General features: G+C 53.6%; 9 protein-coding genes and 1 pseudogene across 10 annotated transcripts, besides 1 other annotated feature; 6 read left to right on the plus strand and 4 right to left on the minus strand.

Annotated features, from left to right (window-relative positions):
- Positions 1-80: 80 nt before the first annotated feature.
- NCS54_01266400 (Hypothetical protein) lies at positions 81-1,565 on the plus strand (the record flags this gene model as incomplete). The annotated part of the gene is made up of 2 exons (XM_053157891.1): positions 81-131; positions 186-1,565. The coding sequence occupies 2 exons, from the start codon at positions 81-83 to the stop codon at positions 1,563-1,565; spliced, it is 1,431 nt and encodes a 476-aa protein (XP_053013866.1).
- Positions 1,566-3,567: 2,002 nt separating this feature from the next.
- On the minus strand, positions 3,568-5,020 carry NCS54_01266500 (annotated as a pseudogene). The gene is made up of 2 exons: positions 3,716-5,020; positions 3,568-3,663 (listed from the first exon to the last, which is right to left on the minus strand).
- Positions 3,568-5,020: a sequence feature.
- Positions 5,021-6,112: 1,092 nt separating this feature from the next.
- NCS54_01266600 (AAA domain-containing protein) lies at positions 6,113-7,504 on the minus strand (the record flags this gene model as incomplete). Its single annotated transcript, XM_053157892.1, has 4 exons — positions 6,113-6,599; positions 6,647-7,019; positions 7,073-7,337; positions 7,403-7,504. 4 exons carry the CDS (start codon positions 7,502-7,504, stop codon positions 6,113-6,115), a joined length of 1,227 nt encoding a protein of 408 aa, XP_053013867.1.
- Positions 7,505-8,363: 859 nt separating this feature from the next.
- Positions 8,364-9,891, plus strand: NCS54_01266700 (Csm1 domain-containing protein; the record flags this gene model as incomplete). Its single annotated transcript, XM_053157893.1, has 3 exons — positions 8,364-9,153; positions 9,204-9,623; positions 9,677-9,891. 3 exons carry the CDS (start codon positions 8,364-8,366, stop codon positions 9,889-9,891), a joined length of 1,425 nt encoding a protein of 474 aa, XP_053013868.1.
- Positions 9,892-10,787: 896 nt separating this feature from the next.
- On the plus strand, positions 10,788-13,997 carry NCS54_01266800 (GPI ethanolamine phosphate transferase 1; the record flags this gene model as incomplete). The annotated part of the gene is made up of 6 exons (XM_053157894.1): positions 10,788-10,965; positions 11,026-12,581; positions 12,628-12,815; positions 12,867-13,002; positions 13,054-13,162; positions 13,216-13,997. 6 exons carry the CDS (start codon positions 10,788-10,790, stop codon positions 13,995-13,997), a joined length of 2,949 nt encoding a protein of 982 aa, XP_053013869.1.
- Positions 13,998-16,295: 2,298 nt separating this feature from the next.
- NCS54_01266900 (Hypothetical protein) lies at positions 16,296-19,527 on the plus strand (the record flags this gene model as incomplete). Its single annotated transcript, XM_053157895.1, has 6 exons — positions 16,296-16,468; positions 16,530-16,554; positions 16,769-16,786; positions 16,893-17,026; positions 17,081-19,402; positions 19,461-19,527. 6 exons carry the CDS (start codon positions 16,296-16,298, stop codon positions 19,525-19,527), a joined length of 2,739 nt encoding a protein of 912 aa, XP_053013870.1.
- A 1,538-nt stretch (positions 19,528-21,065) lies between these two features.
- Positions 21,066-22,970, plus strand: NCS54_01267000 (Hypothetical protein; the record flags this gene model as incomplete). The annotated part of the gene is made up of 1 exon (XM_053157896.1): positions 21,066-22,970. The coding sequence occupies one exon, from the start codon at positions 21,066-21,068 to the stop codon at positions 22,968-22,970; it is 1,905 nt and encodes a 634-aa protein (XP_053013871.1).
- A 652-nt stretch (positions 22,971-23,622) lies between these two features.
- On the plus strand, positions 23,623-24,649 carry NCS54_01267100 (Protein ARV; the record flags this gene model as incomplete). The annotated part of the gene is made up of 4 exons (XM_053157897.1): positions 23,623-23,811; positions 23,868-23,921; positions 23,972-24,128; positions 24,186-24,649. 4 exons carry the CDS (start codon positions 23,623-23,625, stop codon positions 24,647-24,649), a joined length of 864 nt encoding a protein of 287 aa, XP_053013872.1.
- A 275-nt stretch (positions 24,650-24,924) lies between these two features.
- On the minus strand, positions 24,925-25,444 carry NCS54_01267200 (Hypothetical protein; the record flags this gene model as incomplete). The annotated part of the gene is made up of 3 exons (XM_053157898.1): positions 25,296-25,444; positions 25,140-25,223; positions 24,925-25,057 (listed from the first exon to the last, which is right to left on the minus strand). The coding sequence occupies exons 1-3, from the start codon at positions 25,304-25,306 to the stop codon at positions 24,925-24,927; spliced, it is 228 nt and encodes a 75-aa protein (XP_053013873.1). The 5' UTR covers positions 25,307-25,444.
- A 508-nt stretch (positions 25,445-25,952) lies between these two features.
- On the minus strand, positions 25,953-26,920 carry NCS54_01267300 (Hypothetical protein; the record flags this gene model as incomplete). The annotated part of the gene is made up of 2 exons (XM_053157899.1): positions 25,953-26,825; positions 26,876-26,920. 2 exons carry the CDS (start codon positions 26,918-26,920, stop codon positions 25,953-25,955), a joined length of 918 nt encoding a protein of 305 aa, XP_053013874.1.
- Positions 26,921-27,486: the final 566 nt, after the last annotated feature.

Genomic DNA, 27,486 nt, shown 5'->3' on the forward strand with positions numbered 1-27,486 from the left:
TATCAGGGCGCAAGTCTCGATATCGCGCCCTTTCCTAGGAGACTCAAACTCAACTTAGTCAACCTCTTCGCGCCGTCGCAATGGGTGCTCTGTTATCGTTGCCACTGCTCGCGGTGCCGAGCGCAACCACCGTACGTCAACTCTGCTCTCCATCAATTTCAGATGCTAACATCGGATACCTTTAGATCATGTCCTTCGCGGCCAGCTGCTGCGGCGCTGCGACCTGCTCCATGGTCTGCAGTGCCTGTGGTAAGTGCGGCAATAGCGTCGCAACCCGTATCGCATACGCGCTGCTCCTCCTCGTCAACTCGATCCTTGCCTGGATAATGCTCACGCCGTGGGCGATCAAAAAACTTCAGAAACTCACCCTCGACTGGGTCACAATCAATTGCCCGACGGGGGCATGTCACGGCTGGTTTGCCGTCCATCGAATCAACTTTGCTCTCGGTCTCTTCCATCTCATTCTCGCCGGCTTGCTTTTTGGTGTTGCGACATCCAGGAATCCTCGCGCTGCCATCCAAAATGGCTACTGGGGCCCCAAGATTATTGCTTGGCTCGCCTTCGTTGTCCTCTCCTTCCTCATTCCCGATAGCTTCTTCCTGTTCTGGGGCAACTATATCGCGTTCGCCTGCGCCATGCTCTTCCTCTTGTTGGGCCTGATTCTGCTTGTCGATCTTGCCCACAACTGGGCCGAGTACTGCCTCGCCCAGATCGAGGATACCGACTCGAGATTCTGGAGATTTGTTCTGATTGGATCGACCCTTAGCATGTACATCGGCTCGCTTGCCATGACCATTGTTCAATACGTCTTCTTCGCCAAGCACAACTGCTCCATGAACCAAGCTGTCATCACTATCAACCTCCTCCTCTGGCTAGGAATTTCTGTCATTTCCGTCAACCCCACTGTCCAGGAGTATAACCCCAAGGCAGGACTCGCGCAAGCAGCAATGGTGGCTGTCTACTGCACCTATCTGACCATGTCCGCTGTGTCTATGGAGCCCAACAACGAGTGCAACCCTCTCATCACAGGCCAGGGCACAAGAACAACCTCGATCATCATTGGTGCCGTCGTTACCCTACTCACCATTGCCTACACGACAACCCGAGCCGCCACCCAGAGCCTGGGCCTGGGCAACTCGAACGGCATTCGACTCCCAGAGGACGACGAGCATGATTTGGTTACGCAACAGCCGAGTGCTCGCCGCGAAATGCGAGCCGAGGCTTTGCGCCGAGCTGTCGAGGAGGGCAGCCTGCCAGCTGATGCTCTCCTTTCGGATGATGACGACAGCGAGGCGGGTGATTCCCCTGCTGGTGATGACGAGCGATCCAGGACCCAGTACAACTACTCCGTGTTCCACATCATCTTCTTCTTGGCGACGGCATGGGTGGCTACTCTGCTTACCATGAACTTTGACGAGTCGACCAAGGATGGTGACTTTGCGACTGTTGGCCGTACATATGCGGCAAGCTGGGTCAAGATCGTCAGTGCCTGGGTCTGCTACGGCATGTATACCTGGACTCTGGTGGCGCCCATTGCCCTGCCTGAGCGTTTCGACTTTTCCTAGGTTCGCATCTACATGGGTCGGAGTTTTTGAGAGAGCGCTTGCATACACTTTGTTCACCAGTTTGTCCGTCGATAACCGTAGCTTAGTCTAGCCATATGAATAAGGTACACAGTTCGTTGATACAAAACCCGCGCCTGCGTTTAGAGCATGTTTCGGAGCGTGACACTTTGCGTGATGTCTTCTCAGCTGATCCAGCTTGAAGCGCCTATCCTCTCACCGGGTAAGCCAAGCAGACGCATCTACTAGGCATGCCCGACGCAGGTCTCGGGGACCGACTCCACGGTGACAGATGCGCAATGGGGGTAACAGGCAAACAACACCTTCAGGCCCTTGAGCCTATACGCACCCAGCGCTGTGGCATGCATAGCGCGGAGATTACCTACCAACAACAGGCTCGCAGGTGGTTAGGTCAGTCGACGGCTTTCACTCTAGAGGTTGTGCAACACCGGCGAGCTGCGCACGGCCGAGCAGACAGACAGGACAAGTGCGCCCCTGCACGTGGATGGGTTCGGATCGAAGTCGAGATAACGGGGGGCGCAACCGTGTTTGGCTGGAGAGCCGACGGTGGCGTTCTCCCTCCTGGTCGTTCTGGAAGGCGGTCTGTAGGGCAATATGTGTGGCGCACGTCACAGTGTCGATGAAGCTATCGCGAGATTCAGTGGACGAGCTGGGCAAACGAGACGCGGACAAGGCCACGGCATTCGATGGCGTGAGACAGCACACAGAAGCTCAATTCTGAGGAGCGATTGGTCTGGAGAAGTCTTTGGCCTCTCTGATTCGCTCTGTCCGGCTTGGTCGTTCTTGTTGTCTCATCTCTCAACTCTGCTCTACTCGTGCCTCCATCATCACAACCCCTTCGAATCTCTCTCACCGGAAATCTACCCCGTGCAGCCGCGCTCGCCTGTGCCACCTCAAACCTCCAGCCCTCCCTCCGCAAGAAGGGCACATCAGATACGTTACACCAGCGTGACCTCGCCCGTGACGACGTGCGTGATGCGCCCAATATGAGATGTGATGGAGCCCCCTTTCCTCTCTTCCTCGCGACGCCGTCATACCCCAGAGGCATGGGCGCGATTCTCAGGTCCAGCACCCAGGGCTCGCGTAGTCTTGGCCAACCAGAGACGGCAGGAGTGAGGCCGCACCGAAAGGCTTCGACCCCGAGATGATATCATGACGAACGAGCTGGGAGGTGGCTCCGAGGCATGGACATCTGCAATGCGATGAGGTCCAAGCTGCGCATCTATACACAGCTGGAGGTTCTTTATGTGAGAGATATATAAAGCTAAGGAGAGAATGGGAGGAGTTGGAAAACAATAGCTGCTGAGGAGGCAGGGCGAACTACTACCTTATAATTGATACTCTTGATCTTGACTACAATGGCCAGCAAGGCTGAAGCCAACGGCACAGATGGTCAAAGGTGTCTAAGAGCCCATAGTCTTCCCACAATCTTGATAGCCTATACTAACAGTCGCTGCCAGCATCGTCGCCATAGCTGGTTCATTCACCTCAATCAAGGACTTGTCAAAGCCAACTGAGTCGAAGCCGAGCAAGAACTCCGAAAGGCTTGCCGCCTGGGTTCATGAGACCGATCGACAACACTTGACCATCACCGAACAACTTCATCAACAGGCAAATATTGCTGTAAGGCCCTTCCACACTTTTTTCATGTATTTTGGGTCAGTCTCCAACCTATTGCAGGTCATCCCAGAAACAAAAAAAAATTCTAACTCCATAATCGTGTCTGCCAACGCCAGCTTTGGATGATGATACAGGTCCTCCCTTTTTCTTCTTTTTCATAATATCGCCAATGAGGCGGTACGCCATGGCCACCCCTTCTTTGTCATTCCTCCTCCTGGCGCACTCGTGGCAGGGCTCATTGCAGAAATAGCGTTCGGTAGAACTATCGGACTCGCTTGCAGAAATCAAAACGTTCCCTCACGGCCCCAATGGTCGAGACTCAAGTACTTTCTTCATAGTTTCAATATGGGAATCCACACGTGCCTCATCGAATGGTGAGAGGAGTCTCTCCCAGCTCCTTGGCAGCTCCGGCTGCGTGGAAACCATCCATAGTCACAGTCACAGCGCCGGCTTGGACGAGCTATGGCTGGTCAGCGTCTTGTTCACAGTGTCATTGGGAAAGGAAAACTTACAGCACGGGAAAGGTCCTCAATAAGATCGTTAACATCCTCAATTCCAACGCACAGTCGGATAATATCCTCAGGCATCTGTCGCTCTGCTCGTGTCTTGGCATCGATACTGGCATGGCTCATCTGGCAAGGCATGCTGATCAAGCTGTTAACACAGCCAAAGCTGACGCTGATGGCCCAGAGTCGGGCAGCTTCCACAATGCGCTCCGAAACAGCGGGATCACCAGTCTCAAAAGAGAGAACCGCACCAGCACCACGGGCCATGGACCAATGCAGGTCATACTGGGGGTGAGACTTGAGGCCAGGGTATCGGACTCGGAATCCACGAGACTCGAGGAACTCGGCAATGGCTTGAGCGTTGGCTTGCTGCTTCTCCATTCGAATAGCCAGAGTCTTGACGCCCCGCATGAGGAGGAACGAATCATTGGGTGACAGACCACAGCCCGTCGAATTAATGACGAAGAAAAGCTTATCTCCGATCTGGGTGTCATTCATGGCAATCACGCCAGCCATGATGTCGTGGTGGCCCGACAGGTACTTGGTTCCAGACTCGTAGACAATGTCGGCGCCAACGTCGAGGGGGTTGAAGAGCATAGGCGAGAGCATGGTGTTGTCGACAACGACCAGAGCCTTGGGGTTGACCTCGTGAGCCAAACGAGCAATGGATGGGATGTCGACAACCTTGATCAGAGGGTTGGTAGGGGTCTCGAGCAGGACCATGGCAGTCTTCTCTGAAAGGCGCGCTCGCACGCTATCAACGGTGGTGGTGTCGACGTGGTGAACAATAATGCCCTGGTTGGCAGCCAAGTAAGTGAGAAGTCGGTGGCTGCCACCATAAAGATCGTCGCCGGTAATGACCTCGTCTCCAGGGCGGAGCAGGCGGGTAATAACATCGAGAGCGCCCATGCCGGAGCTGATGGCGAGCGCCCGGGAAGCGTTCATGATCTTGGCTAGGTGTCGCTCGAGGTGGGTGCGAGTAGGGTTTCCGGAGCGCGTATAGTCATATTCCTGCTGGCCGCCATTGGCAGAGCTCTGCTTGAAGGTGGCAGACTGATAGATAGGGACGCTGGAGGCGCCATACTGGTCCTTGCTATCAGTGTAGACGAGTTCCGTGGCAAGGGCATAGCGCCGACGACCGTTGCGGGGGCTCGAGGGCGCGGGGGAGGGAGGCAAGTCGTGGCCTTCGTTGTCAACTCGCTTGAGCGGGTTGCTCGACTTTGCGGGCTCGTTTGGAGATGGAGCGGACATTTTCGGTCGAGGCGGATGGAAATTGGTTGAACTGCCGGGTTCAGTGCGAGAGGTCGCACAGCTGTGAAGTTGTATAGACGAGAAGCGATAGCGGGGAGAAGGGCGAAGGAGGGGTAAGACGTCAATTAACAATTGGACTGCGCCAAAAGATGCGACAGGAAAGACCTGATTCAGCTAGATCGAGGGATAGTTGAAGAAGAAAGAATTGATTTTCAGCTTTCAGGTGAGGAGAAGAACATTGGTAACGAGTCAGCGGTTGGGAGAGGCGGGAGTTCGGGAGTCGGAGTCATGCCCGCTCCTCGGCGGTCTGAATAGAAGTCGTTCTATTTTTTTTTCTGGGGCAATTGAATGCAGCCCGCCCCTGCAGTGCAGCATAGCGCAGTTTGCAGGGCGTCTGCAGCGCCTTCGCAGGGGAGAATCGCAGCATCCTTCAGGGCATGCAGCGCTGTTTCAGCCCAGCCCAGCGGTCTAGGTGAGCCGCCTACCGCCCACCGCCATTCCTCTGGGTCATCCGCCCGATTTACGGAGGTCGATTGATGTCCGGGTACCTGTGCTTAAGCCGTATCAGACCACCATTGTCAGGTACCCGGCTATCGCAACCCCGGAAAGAGATGGTGGGGTATGCCAAATGACGTGATCAGACACCATCATGGCCCATCGTCTGCAATGCCGTCCCTTGCGTATGGAGTGCACTGTACGGAGAACCGGAGTACGGAACCGCGCCCCGACTTCACCTTGTTCCAGTTGAGGAGAAACCAGTTTCCAGGTATCAGGTTATCCTCCCTCAAAAGGATGAGTTGTCATAAAAGAGCCCTGTAACATTTCCATCTAGCAACTTATATATCTTTTATCACTCTTTAGTGTTTTATATGAATTATGATGTCATGAAGGAGTAGTATTTGAGAGGAGTTAGAGCATACTTTGCTCCTTGGGGTATTGATCTCGTTCGTCTCTTGACCCGCGTACCTGACCAGACATTCGAGACGTGCGGGTTGTGGGGAAGTGGCCAGACAGTGCAAAGAGTACCGTGAGGTCACCAATAGCCCAGAAACAGAAATCGTAGTGTTGCTGATTGGGCAGCGAGAGGTGATGTGATGGCCGGGGTTCGGTGTCTCTATTCAAGTTTATCGGTCCCCGTCAGTATTTGCTTTGCTAATCCTGCTCCTCCGGAATAAGCTCCTCAACCCCCATCCTGGCAGGTCGTCGGGTCGGTTGCAACTTGATCTGACCTCCCTCCCGGCCTAGAAAGTCGTCCGACCTGATGCCCCGGAACTGCGTCGGGTCCACTGTCGACATTGCCTGGCCGCTCTGTCGGTGCTGTCGCATATACTCCCGCACAGGCACCATGGCGGCATCTCGGCAGGCCTCCTTAATGTCACTTCCCGAAAGTCCCGCAGTGATATTTGCGATGTAATCCAAGCTAAAGTTCTCGGGGTCTGTCTTGGTGTCCTGCAAGATAAGCTGCAGGATCCGTCGTCGCTGCGCAGTGCCGGGCAACGTGACAGGGAACTTCTTTGGCATTCGACGGAGGATAGCCTCATCGATGTCGTTGATGCGGTTTGTAGCTCCGAGAACCATGATGCGAGCGGGCATTCCCGACGAGTTTGCAGACGTCAGTCCATCCCAGAGGGTCATGAATCTGTCGAGGGTTAGCAAACGCTTTAGTGCCGAAGATAGAGGACCTACTCTGCCTTAACCATGCCGCTGGCCTCATGCTCGCCGCTCCTTCGGGTTCCGAGCACTGCATCAATTTCATCAATGAAAATGATGGCGGGCTGCATCTTGCGGGCAAGGGAGAAGACAGCTCGCACAATCTTATTTGAGTCTCCATACCACTTCTCAGTCAGGGTCGAGATATGCAGATTGATAAAAGACGCGCCGCTCTCATGGGCGACGGCCTTGGCCAGCATTGTCTTTCCACATCCAGGCGGGCCGTACAGCAGCACGCCCGAGGGGGCAGAAAGCAGTGGCGCAGCGTGTGAATAAAGATGAGGCATCGTCAAGGGATAGATGACTGATTCCTTGAGTTCCTCGATGATGGTATCCAATCCACCAATATCTGCGGGTGTTAGCAAGGCATGAAACACCATCTCGTCCTTCTATCTCTCTTACCATCGAATCCAACAGAGAGGTCCTGAGGCGGAACCATCTCAAGCGCAACCAGGTTCTCATATTCATTCAGAACCAGCTCCGGCCCTCGTAACGAATCGCTGCTCTCGTCTTCGAATTCACCTCCATCTCGTTTTTGTCGGTTTAACCGCTCTAGATGTGCCTTCGCTTGGCGTCTCGCTTGCTCGTGCTTCTCCTTGTCGGGATCGGCGAGGTTGCTAAGGATCGGGTTAAGAAAGTTTCGGGCGACGTACAGGCCAGCGGTCATCTAAACAAGGGGATCAGTATGAGGGCTATTACACGGCCGGAGCAGGTTGACGAGTATCTACTCACCATGCCAGCAAATAGCAAGATGTCCATGGCGACATCGCCGAGCTTGCGTCGCTCCCCCATGCCGAGGACCCAGCGCAGCCAGGTGGCTGACTCGGATGGCATGAGATGGCAAGGGACGCAGGGGATTGGGGAGGATTTCGCTCGTGGATTGTCAGCTATCGATCGTCATCGATCTATTTCGGTTCGGTCTATCGCGGTGTTTGTTCTGGCAAAGAGGCTGGCCGACGTCGGGGGCGCCAAAAGTGTATTCGTTGATGGAGGCGGAAGAGATCAAGAGCCGTTCGGACAACGAAAGACTGATATGCGCGTCGCGGCAAGAATAGCCTGGCACATGCATTTAAAGCGATCAGCCGCAGGAAGGAAAAGGTTTCGGTACCTGCCCCAGATGCTTGGTGGCGGGCTGACAATAAGATTACAACGATCGTGCAGCGTCAATGCGATGAGTTATCGGGCTCATTAAAATACGAAACGTTGATTGGGGAGTTAAATAACGGATTTAATAGTACAGTATAACTTAAGGTCACTTTCACCGTTTTAATCTAATTTTCCTCCTTCATTGCAGTTGCCTCATCGCTCATCATTGTCAAAGCAGTTTTAGATAGGTAGTGATCGTATCTTTCTGTCACTCTCAGATGCTTGTACAGTACTTCAGAGCGGCTGGCGCCAAAAGCGAGGCACGGGCCACGTCCATGTCGTTTGCCGCCAACACTGATGGACCGATTGTTTACATGGATGGGAACCCAGCGGGTTCCTCAAAGCCCAGGAAAAACAACCATCATACATATCCCCGCGGCAAAGACCTTCATACCTTGGAATTGCACCAGCGCACGCCGAATACTGGAAGTTTAGGGTCACAATAAACCTCAGACATATCGTTCACTAATTTTTCCTTCACTTTCACCTTGCGCCGCCTTTTGCGACACCTCTGGACCACTCAGTGTCGACCATCACCACATACTCGATGCCACCACGCGCACGCGCAAAACCCGCATCGGCCCTTGCTGGCCTGGTGGGATCTGACACGGAACCCGATTTGGATGCTTTTGACGAGGCTGAGATTCAAGCTGCGCGCACAATGAGTGCTACGAAGAAACCCCGCGGCCGACCTCCACGCACTGCAAACAAGGTGACAAAGACCACGGCTTCATCTACGCGCCGAGGAAGCGGCATGCTCTCAGCCGTTCCCGAGTCAGCGACACGACCAAGTACAACGACCAAGACAAATTCTGGCATGGCAGGAGCGGGGGGCAAAACCCAACAAGACGTCCAGGATGAGACCGTCACATTCGACGATATCGAGGCGCTCCCGAGTGTCACGTCGACAGTCACGAAAAAAGGGACACGCGGTCGACCTAGAAGCGTACCTCCCTCAGCCTCGAAAAATGCCAACAACGATACGTCAGTGCTGGTCCCACCAAGCGCAGCAAAACGACGAGGCCGACCGCCCCGACAAGCCGTGGTGAAGCCGCCAGAGGAAATCCCAGAAACACAACAAGAAGATGCAATGGAGTTGGACGTCGTAGTAGAAGAAGAGGAAGATATTAATGGGGCCGTGGCGCCGGTTGCTGAGCCACTTGAATCGTGGGCAGGATATGATGGAAGCGAAGTGTCATTGCGCAGGCGACTTGGGGAGCTCTCAAAGAAGTACGAGAATCTGGATATGCGTCACCGTGATCTGCGTGAGGTCGGAGTGAAAGAGGCTGAGCGCAATTTTGAGCGGCTCAAGAAGCAAGCTGAAGAAAGAACCGCAGGTAAGTCTCTCACTTACTCACTTTCAACATTGTAATGCTAACCCCGACAGCCGCAAATCAATTGATTGCCGAACTCAAGGCTGAGCTTGCTGCACAGACCGCTCTTGCCAAGGAAGGCGAGCAACTACGACAGCAATTAGAAGAGAGTGAAGCAAAGGCTGAGGATTTAGAGGCTACCATTGAGGAACTGACTGGTTCTTTGTCAGAAGCCAAGTCGGAAATCAAAACACTCTCTACGAAACTGGCCGCTGTCAGGTCAGGAGACGTAAACTCCAGGGTTCCAGGAAGCGCTATGAAGGCGGGTGGGTTGGCAAGCCGCACAGCACAGGCCGAAGCGGCACATGCTACGCAAGCCACCGCGCAAGCCAAGGAAGATCTCTACGCGGACTTGACAGACCTGATTATCCGTGGGGTGAGACAAGAAGAGATGGAAGATGTTTTTGACTGCATCCAGACTGGGCGCAATGGCTGTAAGTTTCGGTGATGAGTGTGCTGGTTGATCGATGACTGACTCTATGTGTAGCTCTTCACTTCAAGTTAGCGGTAGAAACCGCTGAGGCATCAGACAGTTACGAAGATACACAGTTTACCTACCGACCACAGCTCGATTCTAACCGCGACGGGGAATTGATGGATATGTTACCGGATTATCTCATCGAGGAGATTACCTTCCCACGGCCCCAAGCTTCTCGATTCTATGCAAGGGTGGTCAAGTCTCTAACTGAGCGAATTGAATAAGTGACGAGGAGTGGTAATGGTGGTTCCTGTGGCAGGATTATTAGTTGTTAGTGATACCCCGGGATGTCATACTTACGTTGAAGATATACATCTGTCAGTCGAACCACAGCTGGATAGCTCTGGGTTCGCAATGGTCGAATTACCTAAATCCAGAAAGAGGCTGGCTGCCGTGAGAACCTTGTTGGTGACCGTATGTGCCATGACCTGAATGTGGTATTTTGTTCATCAAGGTTGCGAAGCGCTCGATCCGTCAAGGTGCTTGTGAATAAGCATAACCGATGTGGCGCTACGTGATGAGATGCGAGAAAATATGTTCAATTTAAAAGACTCACTTATTGGTGGGAATTGGACGCTTACTGGCTTCACACAATGTCTTCAAGGTTCAGGGAGGTCCCTACGCCAGAGACATGTGCAGGCTGAATGGCTGTCAAGGCCAACTCCCCACCATCAAGTGTGGCTGTTTCGACGTCAAACATTTGAGCGAAGCTTTTGCGCAGCCAACCGGATTTAAACAGGCCCGCTAGCGCAGGGGAACTGGAGTGCCACGGGGGTCCCTGGCTCAGAGACAGGCACTTTCAATTCGTCCCCTGCAAGTGAGAGCCCCAGAACGCGATGGCCACCCTCGCGTCCATCATCAGCCGTCACATCCCTACTGGCCACGGTATTTCATTTCGTCCTTCGCGTCGCCATTAAGAGTATACGAGGCGTTCTTTGCATCTGCCTTGGGTTCAACAAGGTGTTTCGTTTTGTTGATATTTTGGTCTTTGCCCTTCCATCGTATCGCAGTTGTTTGTTGCGTCATGGGCTCTTTCTCCTTGGTTTAACTTCAAACAGTTTTTTCCTTGATCATACGCTGACTTACACCTGCGCATCCTGACGCTTTCAAGCCCCTCGCCATGGCTGGCTTTAACCGCTTTGGCTTTATGGCCATTGCGGTCGTTTTCCATATCGTCTATATTTTCTCAATCTTCGATGTTTACTTTGTCAGCCCAATCGTCTCGGGCATGCGACACTTCAAGGTCGAGCGTCCTGAAGCTGCCAAAGCCCCTGCAGACCGGCTCGTCCTCTTCGTTGGTAAAGCACCCACAGCGCATACTCGAGTTGTTAACCTTCGCTAATCAACTACTTCTCAAGGTGACGGACTACGCGCCGACAAAGCCTTCCAACAGCACCCCGAGCCATACCCCGAGTCCGAAGAAGATCTTGCCCCCCGCCATCTCGCTCCCTTCCTGCGCTCGCGAGTCCTCGAGCATGGAACATTCGGTGTTTCCCACACTCGTGTCCCGACCGAATCTCGTCCAGGCCATGTCGCTCTGATCGCTGGATTATACGAGGATGTCTCGGCTGTCGCAACTGGGTGGAAGATGAACCCTGTCAACTTTGACAGTGTCTTCAACCGCAGTCGCCATACCTGGAGCTGGGGCAGTCCCGATATCTTGCCCATGTTTCATTATGGTGCTGTTCCAGGCAGAGTCGACGCCTCCTGGTATGAACCCGAGTTTGAGGACTTCTCCATGGATGCTACGGAACTCGATTACTGGGTGTTTAACCATGTCAAGGACTTCTTTGCCGAAGCCGCCAAGAATGGAACCCTCAATGCTGCGCTTCATGAAGACAAGTTGGTTTTCTTCCTTCATCTGCTTGGACTCGACACCAGCGGGCACGGTTTCCGACCTTACTCTAAGGAATACCTCAACAACCTGAAGGTGGTGGATCAGGGCGTCAAGGAGATTACCGAGCTCATCCAGAACTTCTATGCCGACGATCGCACTGCCTTCGTCTTCACGGCTGACCATGGCATGACTGACTGGGGCAGCCACGGTGATGGACACCCCGACAACACTAGGACTCCTCTCATCTCCTGGGGATCGGGCGTTGCGCCTCCTGAATTGTACCCCAACTCGGTTGCCCCTGGACACGACGAGTACTCGGCAGACTGGGGTCTGGATCATGTACGCAGGCATGATGTTGCCCAAGCAGATGTCGCCGCTCTCATGGCATACCTAATTGGTGCCGAATTTCCAGCTAACGGTGTTGGAGAACTTCCTTTGGAGTTCCTTTCAGCAAGCCCCAAGGAGAAGGCTGAGGCATCCCTCGTCAACGCCCAGGTGATCCTTGAGCAGTATCGAGTAAAGGAGGAGAAGAAGAGAGCAACAGAACTCCGCTACCGACCTTATGGACCTCTCAGTGAGGAGAACCTCAGCCCAGAGGAGCGCATCAGCCGTATCCGCGCTCTAGTCGAAGCTGGACAGTACGAAGAGGCCATTGAAGAGTCGGACGCCTTGATCGCCATTGGACTTCAAGGTCTCCGTTACCTCCAAACATATGATTGGTTATTTTTGCGTGCTCTTATCACTATTGGCTACCTCGGCTGGATCGCCTACGCTCTCACAACCGTCCTAAGTCTGTATGTGCTTCAGCACAGTGTCCCATCCCAACGCAATCTTCTGGGCTTCTTCTTCTTCTCATCTATTCTTGTGGGGCTCTACGCATCTTTCATTGTTTCAAAGTCCCCTCCAACCTATTACTTGTATACTTTTTTCCCTGTCCTTTTCTGGGAAGAAGTGTACGCTCGCAGAAACAGCGTCTCCCAAGGATGCCAGGCTCTGTTCGGACACATCAAGTCAGGAGGAGCGGTGGCTGCGCTAATCTTCAACATCGTTCTTTACATCGGCATCATTCAGTCTTTGGTATGGTCCTTTTCCCGCCATCTTGTCTCTCTCTAACTCGTATCAGGCGCTGGGATACATTCATCGCGAGATCTTGACTGGGCTGTTCGTGCTGGGTGCCTTCTGGCCTTTGACATGCGGTATCTCATTCTTGAGATCGCATATATTCCTGAGCTTGCTCTGGTTCCTGTCTTGCCTGGCCATGAGCACTTTTACGCTCTTGCCAGCTATGAAGGTTGAAAATATCCCTCTCATGTAAGCTGCGACCACTCTCACTAAAATAGGGTTTTTGACTGACGGTGGCAGTTTGGTTGGTGGTGGCCTCATAGCTCTTGTTGGTCTCGCATACTTGGTCCTCGAGGACTTTATCTTGTCAGACTTTTCGTCTTTCAAGACCAAGTCGAAGCGTCTTCACGGTAGCAGGACGGTACTTGGAGCACAGGTAAAACATGTTTCCTCAGTTGGTAGAAGCAAGGATGGCTAACGTGCGCAGATCGGACTCATCATTCTTTCGATGATAGTTACTCGGTCGAGTGCCATGTCACTACAGGCTAGACTAGGCCTTCCACGCGGGAACCAAATCATGGGTTTCATCATTCTATGTGAGATGAACTCTTCTGAGCCATGTTAATAGTTCTAAACTAACGAGTGCCAGTTGCATCTTTTCTTCTGCCCTTGGCATACCGATTACAGCCCAACAGTCACTATATGCACCGTCTTGTTGTCATCTTCTTGACTTGCGCCCCGACGTTTGTTATTCTGACCATCTCCTACGAAAGCCTTTTCTACGTGGCTTTCAGCATTACTCTACTGGCCTGGGTTCGTTTAGAATACGCTTACCAGGCTTTCACACAGGGCAAGGCCAAGCGAGGTGTCGTTGCTGAACAGCAGAAGCGTGAGTTGGGGGCCTTCCGGCCTTTGACTCTATCAGACGCACGAGTCTCACTCTTCTTCATGGTATTGCTCCAGTCAGCCTTTTTCAGCACGGGCAACGTTGCGTCCGTGGCCCAGTTCAGCTTAGAAAGCGTGAACCGGCTGTTTCCAGTCTTCGATCCTGTCTCACAGGGTGCTTTGCTGATTCTCAAGCTGATGATTCCTTTTGTGCTGATCTCAGCCAACCTGGGGGTCTTGAATAAGAGACTGGGGGTGGCGCCATCAGCACTATTCATGGTGGTTCTAGCAGCAAGCGATATTCTGACGCTCTATTTCTTCTGGGTTGTCAAGGATGAGGGCTCGTGGCTGGAAATTGGGTCCACCATTAGCCACTTTGCCATTGCAAGTGGCTTGTGCGTGTTTGTCGCGGCACTCGAGGGAGTCAGTGCCGTCTTCATTGCTGGAATTGAGATTGAAGATGGAGAGCAAGTGTCAACAAACGGAAAGCCAGTGTCGAGTCCAAAGACGAATGGCAAGGCTTCGTCGACAGTAAAGGCAGAGTAGGTCGACTACAATATTAGAAATGATAGATTAATGTGTCTTGTTACTCTGGCCGTTGAGAGCCGGAAGAAGGCATGTCTTGAATAACAACTTGGTCAACCAGGATACAATATGAACCATGTGACCGGGGCGGAGCGTTTAACGTTGTAGGGCTGAGGTTAGGGACAGCACGGAAGATGCCCGTAAGTCCTGGTGACTTTGCTCTGAAGAGGTTGCATGAGGGGGATTCAACCGTTTCTTGGCGGCATCCATTTGTCTTGATGTGCCTCAGCTCTGATCACGTACCAGGAACACGATGATGCGAGTCCGGGGATTGGGGCCGAAGATGCGGGGCACTTGCCCGGTTAGGAAGTGCGAGATGGCGGCCTGATTCACATGTGAAAGCGCTCCTCAAATTTGAATGACACGACGGTAGCTTCCGGTGAGACACGCCGGAACAGGGCTTTGCTGCACGAAGATCCATCCACCTGATGACATGGACAATGTGCTGCATGGTTTCTCAGTTGAGGCATCAGGTCAATGGTGCACCATAGCCACAGCTGCCAGCCCTGGGAGTTTATGACGATGAGCGGCCAGGGGTAAGTAGAAGGCCCGTCTCTTAGTTGAAGGCCGGAGATTTTATAGTGACATAAAGTCCGCCGGGACGGGGAGAGTGAGAACAGGTACATGGTACATCGGTCCCAGACAAGCGGCTCTTCCGCTTCCCCAGCTTTTTCACGAGACATATCATGCTCAAGTGAGTCTTGCTTCACAACCAAGCCCACTAAGCTAAATTAGGGACTACCGCCGCCGCCATCGCCCGCCAGGGTCCCATTCACATGTCATGAAGCGCCAGGACTCCGTGTCTGGTTCGTTGCTGATGTGTGTCGATCGATATTGCAACTTTATGCACATGCCTCTGGCTTTCTTGTGTGACGAACGCGTCGCTCTACTCGAGATCGTCAACGCAGGCACGCGCTCTAGGGAGCACATCACGCGCGCAAGCCGCAGCTCACCAAGAACCCCTCAAAACCACGATAAGCGTCAAAGTGATCTGGCATAGCTCCCGTCGACCCGAGCCGGGGTGGCTTTTAGGTGCGCTGGTCGACGTGACGAGAAAAGTCGTGGGCTCAGATGACGTCGATGTCGCCAAGTCGTCCGAATCTATCACCGCTGGATAAGTAGCCTGCAAATGCCACGCTCTCCAGATCGATGGTTTATAGAGCCTGTCCTCCCGCCCGTGGGCCTTCTTGGTCGAACGTTGCATCCCCTGCCTGCATCAAAATCCTCCCTCAGCTGATTTGGCATCAGGTCCTCGTCTGGTCTGATGCTCTGGAACCTCTCAGCTGCGCTTTGATGTCCAGACCCTTCCGCGTCGACCACTTACACGACCTGTAATAAACGCGTCTAATTCCACACCTGAAGAGGTTCCAAGATCACCTCTCGCCAAGGTGCCCAGTCTCACGGAGATTGTGCCTGATACGGCATCAATCATCAACCCAGCACACGGCCGAGTATAGAGTACAAGGAAGGGGTGGCAGGCCCGGAGCACGGAGCCACAGTGGAGCTGCGTCCTCCACCATCTCCGACGTTGCAGGGCCGCCATCATTACTGAAAATCTGGAGTCTGCTCCCCGACGATCCCGCGATTCTCTCCCTCCCCCTTTGAATCTCTTTGCTTTCCTGACGAGAGAGAAACATCGCAGTCTATTGTTCTCAAAGCTTATTCCTCTTAATCATTGCCAAAAATTCTCCAGTTCCAATCCGACTTTCCGCATTCCATCGCTTTTCCCTTCCAGAGTTGCCGAGTTCCAGATCTTCAACCGCCCCCGCTAATACACACCTTTTACCTGACCGTCGATTGCTCTACCAAGCGCCAGCTGCAAAGTGCCTTACCCACGTACGAAAAAAAAAAACCGACGGACAAACTGCCTTGCTTACATTCGTCCGGCCTGGCCTGATCTTGTGGATTCACGAGGCTTCATTGTTCATTTTTGCCTGCGGTGGCTCAGAGGCAAAGCTGAGTAACACGAGCTGGTGGGAGACAAGGTACCCACAGGGTATTTCCCGCCTGCCAAGGAAGGCAAAGCCGCAAGGTGAAAGGGCAAGAGTGTGACCTGGCCGGTACTTCGTACCTGCCCTCTTGGTTGGTGCGGTGGTGGTGTCGGTGTCGGTGCTGGCTGGCTGGTGCCTCAGTCCGTAGGTGGCCGCGCGCAGCAGCCCAGATCGCAACCTCCTTCGAGTCCTCCCCCTCTCTCCGATCCGACGATCCTCGACTCCCTTTACTTCGCTTCGCACCCTCGCCGTTGGCTGAGCCGACTTGATGGACGTGGAAATGTCGTCAGGGGACGCGCCGCCGCAGGCGCAACCGCAACCGCAGCAGCAAGAACAACCGAACCAGCAGCAGTCGTCGACGCCAGCACCCTCGGCCGCACCCGCGCCGCCCGCTCCCAGCACATCGACGTCAACCTCGACCGGAGGGATGAGCTTTCGGAGGTGAGTCGTTCGGATTCTGGCTCAGGTCTCAAAGTGCTGACCCCCTCTTTTTAATACACAGACAACGAGCGTCACGCGCATGCGAGGTATGCACCTTTTCTTTGAGACTCGTCTGCCGAACCTTGGCCCATGAAACCCCCCGTTCCCCTCAACATGAGCCGAGGCATCAGCGGGCACCTCCACCTCATCATGGCTGTCCATCGCGACGCCCACCATATGACAGCGACAGCCTTTCACGCTCTCTTGTCCTCGGAATTGTAATGAATTGAATCAAATGATGCTAACGACTATCATTCTTAGACATGCCACGCGAGAAAGGTACATCAACTTTCGCCTATGAGCACCCGCGTTCATCAATCCGCGCCACTTTATTCGTCCTCGGTTTAACCATCAACTGTGATGCTAACCCACATCTCCCGTCCAGGTTCGATGCGACGCGGCGAGCCTTGGTGTGCCCTGCACCAACTGTGTAGCCTTCCAGATTGAATGTCGCATTCCAAACCCTAAGCGCAAGAAGACTCAAGGTACAGGTAGTCAGACCAACAAGGATTCAGATAGGTAGGCATCATCACCTAGCCTCATCGTATCCTGCTAACGCATTATATTTAACAGTGACCGAGGCGATGGCGCTGAGGATCCTTCACCTCGTCCTGTCGCTCCAACTGCGACCAGCTTCGCTCCTCGAACGCCCTCTGTCTTCCACTCGCACAATGGCACTCCACCAACCACATTGACGGAAGCTCAGGCTCGGAAGGAAGAGGTTGATAGTGGCACATATCTCGATCTTGTTATGAAGCCCAAGTTCACTCGTGCCCCGATCACCGAAGCTGGGCGAGTCGCATACCTCGGCGAATCTTCCAATCTCACCCTTCTTGTTCACGATCGTCAAGGCTCGGCCGATGTTGTTCACTATCCGCTGCCCGAAAACGTTCGCGGCTCCCGAGCCCGTCTCACGGAGCTCGACAATGTCGAAATCGACATTTTACATCAAAGAGGAGCATTCCTACTTCCTCCACGCGCACTCTGCGACGAACTCATTGACGCCTACTTCAGCTGGGTGCATCCCATTGTGCCCGTCATTAACCGCACCCGCTTCATGCGACAGTATCGAGATCCTAAAAACCCTCCATCGCTGCTACTTCTTCAGTCCGTCCTCCTTGCCGGAACTCGGGCCTGCAACAACGCTCAGCTGATGGACGCGAATGGTTCTACGACACCAGCAGCCCTAACTTTCTACAAGCGCGCCAAGGCCCTCTACGATGCAAACTACGAAGATGACCGTGTAACGATTGTCCAGTCGCTACTTCTCATGGGCTGGTATTGGGAAGGACCTGAGGATGTCACCAAGAACGTCTTTTACTGGAGCCGTGTGGCAACCATTGTTGCTCAGGGCTCGGGCATGCATCGATCTGTCGAACAGTCACAGCTAAGTCGCTCAGACAAGAGGCTGTGGAAGCGTATTTGGTGGACGCTCTTTACTCGTGACCGATCGGTGGCCGTGGCATTGGGCCGACCTGTTCATATCAACCTCGACGATGCGGACGTGGAAATGTTGACGGAGGATGATTTCATTGAGGACGAACAAGACCGCGTGAGCGAGTATCCGCCCGACCCAATCCACGTTCAGTTCTTCCTCGAATATGTTAAGCTCTGCGAGATCATGGGCTTGGTGTTATCACAACAGTACTCGGTAGCCTCCAAGGGCCGGCAACGAAATGCCATCGATCTCACTCACAGCGACATGGCACTGGCCGATTGGCTTCAGAACTGCCCCAAGATCGTCTACTGGGAGGTGCCACGTCATCACTTTTGGTCCGCTCTCCTTCACTCGAACTATTACACGACGTTGTGTCTTCTACATCGAGCCCATATGCCGCCAGGTGGCTCTGCACGGTTCCCCGATCCCTCGCCATACCCGTCGCGAAACATCGCTTTCCAGGCAGCGGCCATGATCACATCGATCGTCGAAAACCTCGCCGCTCACGACCAGCTACGATACTGTCCAGCTTTTGTTGTTTACAGTCTATTCTCCGCGCTAATCATGCATGTTTACCAAATGAGGTCACCTGTGCCTTCGATTCAGCAGGTGACACAGGACCGGTTGCGCAGCTGCATGTCGGCTATGAAGGAGATATCGCGAGTCTGGCTGGTGGGCAAGATGGTCTATGCCCTCTTTGAGTCCATCATTGGAAACAAGGTGCTGGAAGAGCGATTACAAAAGGCTGAGGGCAAGCGACATCGAAAGATGCGTCAGACTCTCACAACACAACTGGAACAGCATAGTCGACAAGCAGAAGCGCCCAAGCGCAAATACGACGAGATGGCCATCGACTTTGGCACCAATACTCCTCAGCCTCAGGAGTCATATGAGAGGTCACGCCCACAGACGCCGAGTGCTGTCAAGGCAGAAACAAATTCGATGCAACCACCGCCTGTAACCTCACCAGGTGCACGACAGAGTGCGGCAGACACATTTATGGGAGGGACGAACTCGAGACCACAAACTCGACCAGCGACACCCTTTAACCCCTCATTCTCGGTGCCGCCAACACCTCCAGATCTGTACCTTGTGACCAGAAACTCGCCGAACCTATCTCAGTCCCTGTGGGAGAACTTCCAGCCAGATCAGCTGTTTCCAGACAGCGCTGCTATGCCAGCATTCCCAAACCTATCGCCAATCCAGGCGCACGCTTCCCTCGATCACAACGCGATGGGGCCAGTACCAGGCAACGGGCAAGGCGGGATGGCCAACCAGCAGGCCGGGCAATTTCAGCAGCGAGGAAATGGAATTCTGCCACAAGGCTTCCAAGGGCATAACAACATGTGGCAACCAAATCTTGATCCGAATTTGCCAGAAGGGCAGAGTCCTGATAGCTGGAGCAGCACTTCGGGCCAAGGCCAAGCGGTCCCGACGACACTTAATGTAGAAGATTGGTAAGCATTCATTTGCGGCGTTTGATTAAACTGTTCTCGGGCTAATCCTTTTCAATAGGTTCCAATTCTTCGGCATCAATGGCACTGATCCAAATCATCTCAATCTTGATATACCACTGGGCTGAGGAGATACACAGGGGCAGGTCTATAGCGTTGCCTAGGTCAGCTAATATCGCGAGGGCATTTCCACCGAGATGGAGCGTGCCGGTGCTCAGCAGTGGACATGTCTTAGGGGGAGCCCCTGGATATGTTGGATCGGTTCAAGCCCAGATGATATCTAATGACAGGATGTTGGAGACCCAACGCCTGGCCGGGGACAACGCTGGCTCGTCTATCACACCAAAAATACCCCTCAGATAGCCTTGATGGATGTTCAGATTTTCGAGTACCAAGAGTACGGCACCTTGGGGGCAGTTTCTGGAAGCAGGTGCTACTAATATCGAAAATGGCTGGGAATGTGTCTGTGAGCTAGCCTGGGCGGGCAAAGGGGCTGCATGAGACCAAACAGAGTCTCATGGAAGGTCGGTGAAACATTAACCAATCTACCTAGTTGGATACTATGGCCTCCATACTATATATATCAAACATGCATGCAGCAGTTGACTTCCATGCCGGGCCATGATGGATGACGGCAGCTTTGCGGTGACTGGCTTGGCCGGCCACCTGCTCATATCTGAGGAGGTCAAGGCGCCTTCTGGAAGATTTTCAGATTTTCAGGGGACTTGGGGACAGTTCTCAGGGGCCACAAGCGGCCGGGTTAGTGGGGGTACACGTTATCTTGAAGCCAGAGACAATGATGCAGCCAATCCGCTACAGTCAAAGTTTGGGTCTACAGTGGACCAAGTTCCGCCGCCTCCACGCGGCCCTGTTCACCCACCTAACTCGTCACCCTCGTCACTTTGGAAGTCCCTCGATCGTTATGCATAACCTTGTACCTATTGTCTCCATAAGTAGCAACCGTTATTGACCTGCGTATGCTGCTCCGAATGACAGCAATTTAGCCTTTCCAGGGCAAAGGTCAAGACACTGCGCGGGCCGGACTGGAATGGATTGGCTCATTTACAGTTGAAAAGGTGTTGGTCGAGTCTAAAGACAGCGCGGCCGCTTGCATCATTTTCCGTCGCTCCCATCGCTTGGTGCTACTGCCCACTGTGGCTGCTAGGCTGGCCTTAGCTATTCCCGGAGTTTGGCTGGCGGAGGCCCCGTTCCAAGCACAAGGAAGCAACCTTGTCCCGACCGACCACAACCACTCGAATACAACCTCGACCCAAGTGCCCACGACAAACCTTTGAGGCCACAGTGAACAACGGCCACGACGCAGCAGTTTCAATCCTACATTCATCTATTCTTGGGGGCCACAGGAGCAGATGTTGCGCTGAACCACCAGCAGCATTGGCTCTGGCACCTTACTCATCCTCCGTTCTCAAGTCTCCGCCAGCAAACGGCGCCCCCTGGCCACCGTCTGTCCCGCCGTCCATCCATTTCCGTCTCCGTCTGCCTCGTCATCTCGCCTCCGACGTCCTCTGCCGTTTCTTGATACATTGTCCCAGACTGAATGACTGCAACTACGACGACAGGAGAGACGCCCTGAGTGCCACGCACTGATGCAAACCCGCGAGTACACGACCCGCGAGCTTCCGTCGTCGCCGAGTTGGTGGCTATCATGACCGAACCGAGACGCTCTGCGAGGCCCTCGCCGCACAGGTCTTCGTCGGCCCTGGCGCCCGCTTCACGGTCTTCAGATTCCGCCTCCGTCCGGCCACGAAACCGCCGTCTTATCAGCACGGCAGACGGCGACGACGACACCGCCACGTCCACCAACCTCCACGATCGAGGAGCGAGCCACTCCCGCCGCGGCCGCAATCCCAACAACGTCCACGACACGGCAGCCTCGCCCTCCCCTGCGCGGAGTTACGGCCTCTTGTCCGCCTTCAGCCCCGCCAACAGCAGATCCGCGAGCCCTTTACCTTCGGAACGAGGCGGCGCCAGCCCCCATCGCACCAGCAGTGCTGCGAACCTGACAAACTTCTTCAATGACTCTCTGACGCAGAGCTGGGCATCTGTTCAGGGGTTCGCCTCCTCCCTCATATCGGGCGACGACGGCCCGGCAAAGAGGTCCCAGTCCCATAATCGAGCGGGAACTCGACCTGGGAACTGGGGCATGGACTTTTCCAGCACCAGTAACTCGAGAAATGCCGCTGCATGGGGTCCCGCGCCTCCCAAGGAGCCAGGCCTGGGTGACGTGGGCGCTGGTTCGCGAGAGGAGCGTGAGGCTGCGCTCAAGGCTGCGAAAAGAGCCATGGTGCTGGAGAGTCATGACGGCGTCAACGGGGGACTCGACACCAGTGGGAAGCATAAGCGCCGCAACTCGGACGAGTCCGCCGCCGAACAAGCTCAACCTCAGGAATACTTGGTCTACATCCACAAGGTTGAGCCCAGTGACACTTATGCCGGGCTCATCTTGAGATATCAGTGCCGGGAGGACGCCTTCAGGAAGGCAAATGGTCTCTGGACTCGAGACAGCGTACAGATGCGCCGATGGTTAATGATCCCGGTTGATGCTTGTGATGTCAGGGGACGGCCTTGCGATCCGCCTTCATGGCAAAACTCGCAGGGCGTTGACTTGCTTGCTCCAACTCCTGCGGCTGAAGAAAGTACGGCAACAGGAGCAACACATGACGATTTCTTTAGTCGACCTACGAACGGGACGTCCTCGGAGTCCAAAGTGACCGATGAAGAGGAAAAGCGATGGACACATGTTCGCTGGGTCAAAATTGACTCATTCCAGCACCCGGTTGAGATTGCGCGGGTTGCGCGGAACGCAATGGGATACTTTCCTCCTCGACGGAAGAAGAGCATTCGAACTATTTCAACATTCTCGACGCCACGGCAAAGTCTCGATTTATATAGCAACCCCCCTGGTTCCGCGGGTACTGCGTCTCGTCGTCAGAGCTCCCTCGGTCACAGACCCCAGTTCTCGGGAACAATAACTTCAAGTCCTGGGCGGGCAATCAGTGAGGGAGGCGAGTCTTTGCCGTCATGGATGCGGCGACCTGGAGGAGTAGGCTCCATGGGCCTCAATTCGCGGGCACCAGGACCAGACAAGGACTACCTCACTACGTGGACCAAGAAACATCTCCCGGGGCTTAATCTGGATAGTCTCCCTTCCATGTCCGTCATGGGCTCGGAGACAGCGCATTTTGGATTCAAATCAGGAGAATCAGCGACTATTGTCGAAAACCACACCAAGGAAGGACATGACACCAACTCAACGACACAGCAGGGAATTGGGTTAGATAAGGCTGCGGCAGCTGTTGAGACTTGGCTCAGGGGCGCCCTCTCACGAAAGCCGAGCACGCAATTGGAAAGGATCCGTGGCAGGCCTGAACGAGACGGCGATCTCATCGAGCTGACGGATACGGGCAGCGATGACGACAGGCAGATGATGGGAGGACCGACCAGCCTGATGGAAGCACTATCGATCGGGACCACCAGCCGAGGTGAGGGTGATGGAGCTCTCCGAGGACGAATCGTGGCATCAGGACCCAAGGGTGGCAAAGATGATTAAACAAGGCCAACTATACCCCAGCCGATTCGATGCTGGTGTCTCACACACGGAGTCATGTTGTTCAAAGTAGAAGTGCTTGGGTCGGATTAAGATTGACGGCGTTTAGTTGCTGGCGAGTTAATCACCTTTGGGGGACTTGACTGGGCTGTCTGTACAGGAGGGCGTCTGCATCCATGTTAAACTACCTTTAAGCTGCGAGGCGTTGGGAGGGCATTCGCGATTCTTCAGGATATTTGATACTGCATAACTTATAGCAACTTGACAACCTAGCAAGAACCAGGTAGCAGGTTTTACAGCATTGACAAACTACATGCCTATTATCTCGGTGTCCAATAAGATGAGCATGTCAATTCGTGATTCGAATGCAAGCAGGTGCATCTGGTGGTGCTTGCTGGGTTGCATGTGGTATGTGGTCCCTTGCCTTAGTGCATGCGCATGGAGATTGATCCATTCCCCCCCACGTCATCCTCTCGCCCAATGATTCTGCGTGGCCTCTTCAACACCAACAAAAACCCCATACGTAGCTTGATATTTGGATTCATTCATCAGCCATATCATGCCCACCACAGACAGCGCCTAATAAACACAGCATCTATCATCCATCGTTGGAGTAGCTCAGCTCAGCTGCAGCTGCTGGCGAGCCACAGCCGAGATGCCCATCTGCATCGAGTGCCGACACCCCGTCAAGACGCTCTGGACGCAATACTCTGGAGCAGGGGACAAGGCTAGCGGGCACAACATCCGCCTCACTGTGTGTCGCAACTGCGGTCAGTTCTGCGACAAGTATGTCGAGCATGACTTTGTCGTGCTCTTTATTGATCTGGTGCTCATAAAGCCCCAGGTGAGTTTCCTTTCCTCCCCCTTACTTGGTATCAAACATTGACAGACTCATGTCAGGTTTATCGTCACTTACTGTATAATACTTTGACGAGCGATGATGATCGTTTGGATGCATGTCTTTGGCCCTGAATTGATGAGCCTTACTAATTGTCAACTCATAGCCTTCCATAGTTCGTCTGGGAATCCTTTTGCTTCTATTCGACGTCTACTTGACCTGGGCTCGCATCGAGAAGCAGACGGTGCCCGATGCCGCGCCAGGCGAGAGCAACCTCGGAAAGCTCGCGCAACAGTCGATTGTCTTTCAGTATCTCTTCTTCCGTGAGTAGTCTCCCCTCCGCCATTCATCTTCTTTGTGCTGAGACGCTATCCTTATAGTGGTCTTCTGCGCCCTCTCCACGGCGGCGTTTCATGTGAGCATCCGCTTCCTCACCTCATCCACATTTTCACCTCTGAACGCCCTCGGCATCTTCCCTCGGTACTCGCGGCCAAACTCGGTCTCGACCGCCCTGCTTGTCTCCTCCTACTCCAAGCTGTTCCCCATTCTCATGGTCATCTGGGAATACGATGTCCCTGCCGCCGCCAGATCACTCGGCTGGGCCGTCGTGGCCAACAACGTCGAGGCACTGCGCATCCTCCTCGACTGTGGCTACACTACGGCATGTCTTCTAGCCATCGCAGGCGCGGCTTCGCGTTGGGTTGTTGGCCGTGTCGTCCTATACGCTGCTGGACTCGCCGATGTGGACTCGATAGGCGGGAGCAACATCGCCGAGGACGGGAGAGCATTATGGGCGCTGATGATATACGCGAAGGAGTGGGCCAGTCGGCTTGCTGTCGGATAGGGCCGTCCGCAGGTGGAGGATCATCTGTTGGTTGAGATTCATCCACAGGTGGTAGAGGATCACAGCATGGGCTTCCAAGAGAAGGATTGGGTCTGTCCAGCGCATTTCGGCTTGATAATAGAAGCGACCAACTCCGTTTGTAAAAAGACATGATACCTGTACGGGGGTAAAACAACAATATAAGATTACAGGCGTATCCCATCAGCCCTTCAGCGCGCAAGCAAGGCCATCAATCCCGTCCACCCAGCTCTTCCTGGCATGGTGTATGTATGTATCTATTCATCGAGGTACTCTTCGCGAATGCCGGTTCGTCTCGGATTAATCAGGGGGTGCAGCTGAGCCATAAAGGTGATGGCCCACATCAGGTAGCAGCTCACGATGGCGAGAATCAGCGATGACCGCCAGAGCCTGTAGTAGTCCAGCGTTAGCAAATCCGGATGTCATGTTGTCGGGCGACGGCGATCGCAAGGCAGCCGAGACGAGCACTGACACTTGGTTTTCTCCCTTGGGGGCAAGGAACCACGACGCAACGCACAGGGCCGCGATGACAACGAGGCCGACAAAGACGGCGTATCTGCGAGCATTGCGACTCTTGTTAGCTAACCCATCCACGCGTCCAAGGGGGAGGTGACGGATTGCCATTTACCCTTGAGCCATGTTTGCGGTTTGCGCTTCTTCGAAAGATGTTTGAGTCGAGCTTGATCCCGCCGGCAGGAGAGCTTCGTTTGGGGCGATGGGGCGGACGTTGAAATCGGGGGCTTGAGGTGAGCTTCTCTGGAGGTTCGATGTCGGCGATGGTAGCTTGTTGCTGGATTGGTTGCATCACTGTGAAGCGACACGCAGGTCCAAGCTGAGTCAGCCAATTAGGCAGGGAGACTTACCCTGGAGCAAGACAGAGAGCCTTGACGGCAAGGATGAGTGGCAGACGTGTAAGCTGTATCACTTGGAAACTAAGGAATAATTAATGTTTACTAGTTGAATTTAAATTGTAGGCATGCTTCTACTTAGATATGACTCCTAGGAGATTATTCCTGATCGTTCATAGTTTGATGCTGTAACTTTTTCACTTACATGGCCCTTCCAACACCATGCACCAACAAGCTATCTTTCACTCAAAGCTTGACGAGTTTCAGTTGCCTCCTCTATAGAGGGAATGTGTTTTTTTACTAGACAGGCCATGATTCACGCTATATGGGCCTGCTTCCATGAATTACCCACAATGTAGATATTGCACATTCTGGCAGGTGGTCAGGATGTATGGACCATCTACGTATAGCAATTCCCTATTGAATCAATACTTTTGCTAATTAGTCTCATATTCAAGCCCAGCTTCCTTCCGCACCGCTCCATATATTCCAGTCATATCTACTGAAGGTCCGGCATGATCCTTCAACTGGGCCAGATGCGCATCGACAGTCTCTATGTTGTGCAGAGTAGCACCAACATCCTTGGCCAAGCTCAGGGCATGCTTGGCATCTTTTCGTGCTAGATCAACAGCAAACAACGGCTCCTTCTTATGGTAATCGCCGCTAAGCATTTGAGCACTACAGGCGGCGTACGCACCCCCGAATAGAGAGTCGATGAACTGGTGGAGGACGTCGGTGCCCAGGCCTGTCTTCTCCGCCACAACGTGCGCCTCGGCGAGCTGCTCAACCATGTTGAGGATAAAAGTGTTGCCCAAGATCTTGAGCTTCAGAGCCTTGCTGTAAGGTTCATCCGACATGTCGATCTCGGCCACCGCGGTAACGCCCTTGAACCACACCTTGGCCTTTGTAACACTGGCAGCGGGTCCGGCAAGCACTCCGATGAGGAGGCCCGCGTCCGCCATGACGGGAGTTCCAAAGATGGGAGCGGCGACAAACTCACCGCCCTTGGCCACAACGTCCTTTGCGAGGGCCTCGGTCGTCTCGGGATGGATGGTTGAGCTCTCGATGAAGAGCTTACCCTTGACCTCACCTTCGAGGATCGTCTTGTATGTCTCCTGGATCGCCTCATCGTTGGCGACGCACGAGAAGATTACGTCTGCTCGCGAGATGCCCTCAGAGAGGGATGCAACAACTTCTGATTTGCCCTGGGGGAGACTGTTGCTGTGGTCGATGGCCCGCTGGGCTGAGCGGTTAAAAAGGAGAAGAGGACCGTCAAGATTGCCCTTCTCAACTATGTTTTTGCTAATTCCCTGACTCTAGTTAGTTCCACTCCATATATATCATGGCTATTGAAACTCACCCTCCCCATGTTGCCAAGGCCAATCCATAGAAGCGTAGGAGCCATGATGATGGCGTAGGTTATGCAACCGAATTGAGACGAATGGTTCTAGAAGCTAGTCAATTACCTAGATGTCTTCTTAGAGTTATTCTCCCACTCTCGAGGAAGCTCTGTCTTTCTTTTATACTGCATTTTAGCCGCCTAATCCGACATAGGCGAGATCCAGCGCTTGCACAAATTAGAAGGTAGCTCAACAAAATACCCCCAATCGCCAAGCTCTGGGTGGAGGAGTATCAGGCTCGCGGCCAATTGACTATTTGTCCGTTGGCTCCGTCGAGATGGATAGAGAGGGATAGAGCGGGATATTCTCGGTCTCTTTCTCACTGCTGTTGGTTACGGGGTTGAAGTTTCATGTTTGTTCCTTGGCGCGAATTTTCTCGGCCGGAGACCTTTTGCATCTCGGTCAGACTGGGGAGATTGAACAAACCGGTGTGAGAATTTTGTAGGTTACTTTGGCTTGACTTCACACGTCATTGTCAACTTATAAATGTCATTGCTAGCATGTGATATCTGTACAATTACGTGTTGTTTGTACAAGGGTCTTTTTCCTTCAACAACATAGCCATTTCTTT

This window comes from Fusarium falciforme, chromosome 10, assembly GCF_026873545.1.
Source record: "Fusarium falciforme chromosome 10, complete sequence".
Classification (NCBI taxonomy): domain Eukaryota; kingdom Fungi; phylum Ascomycota; class Sordariomycetes; order Hypocreales; family Nectriaceae; genus Fusarium; species Fusarium falciforme.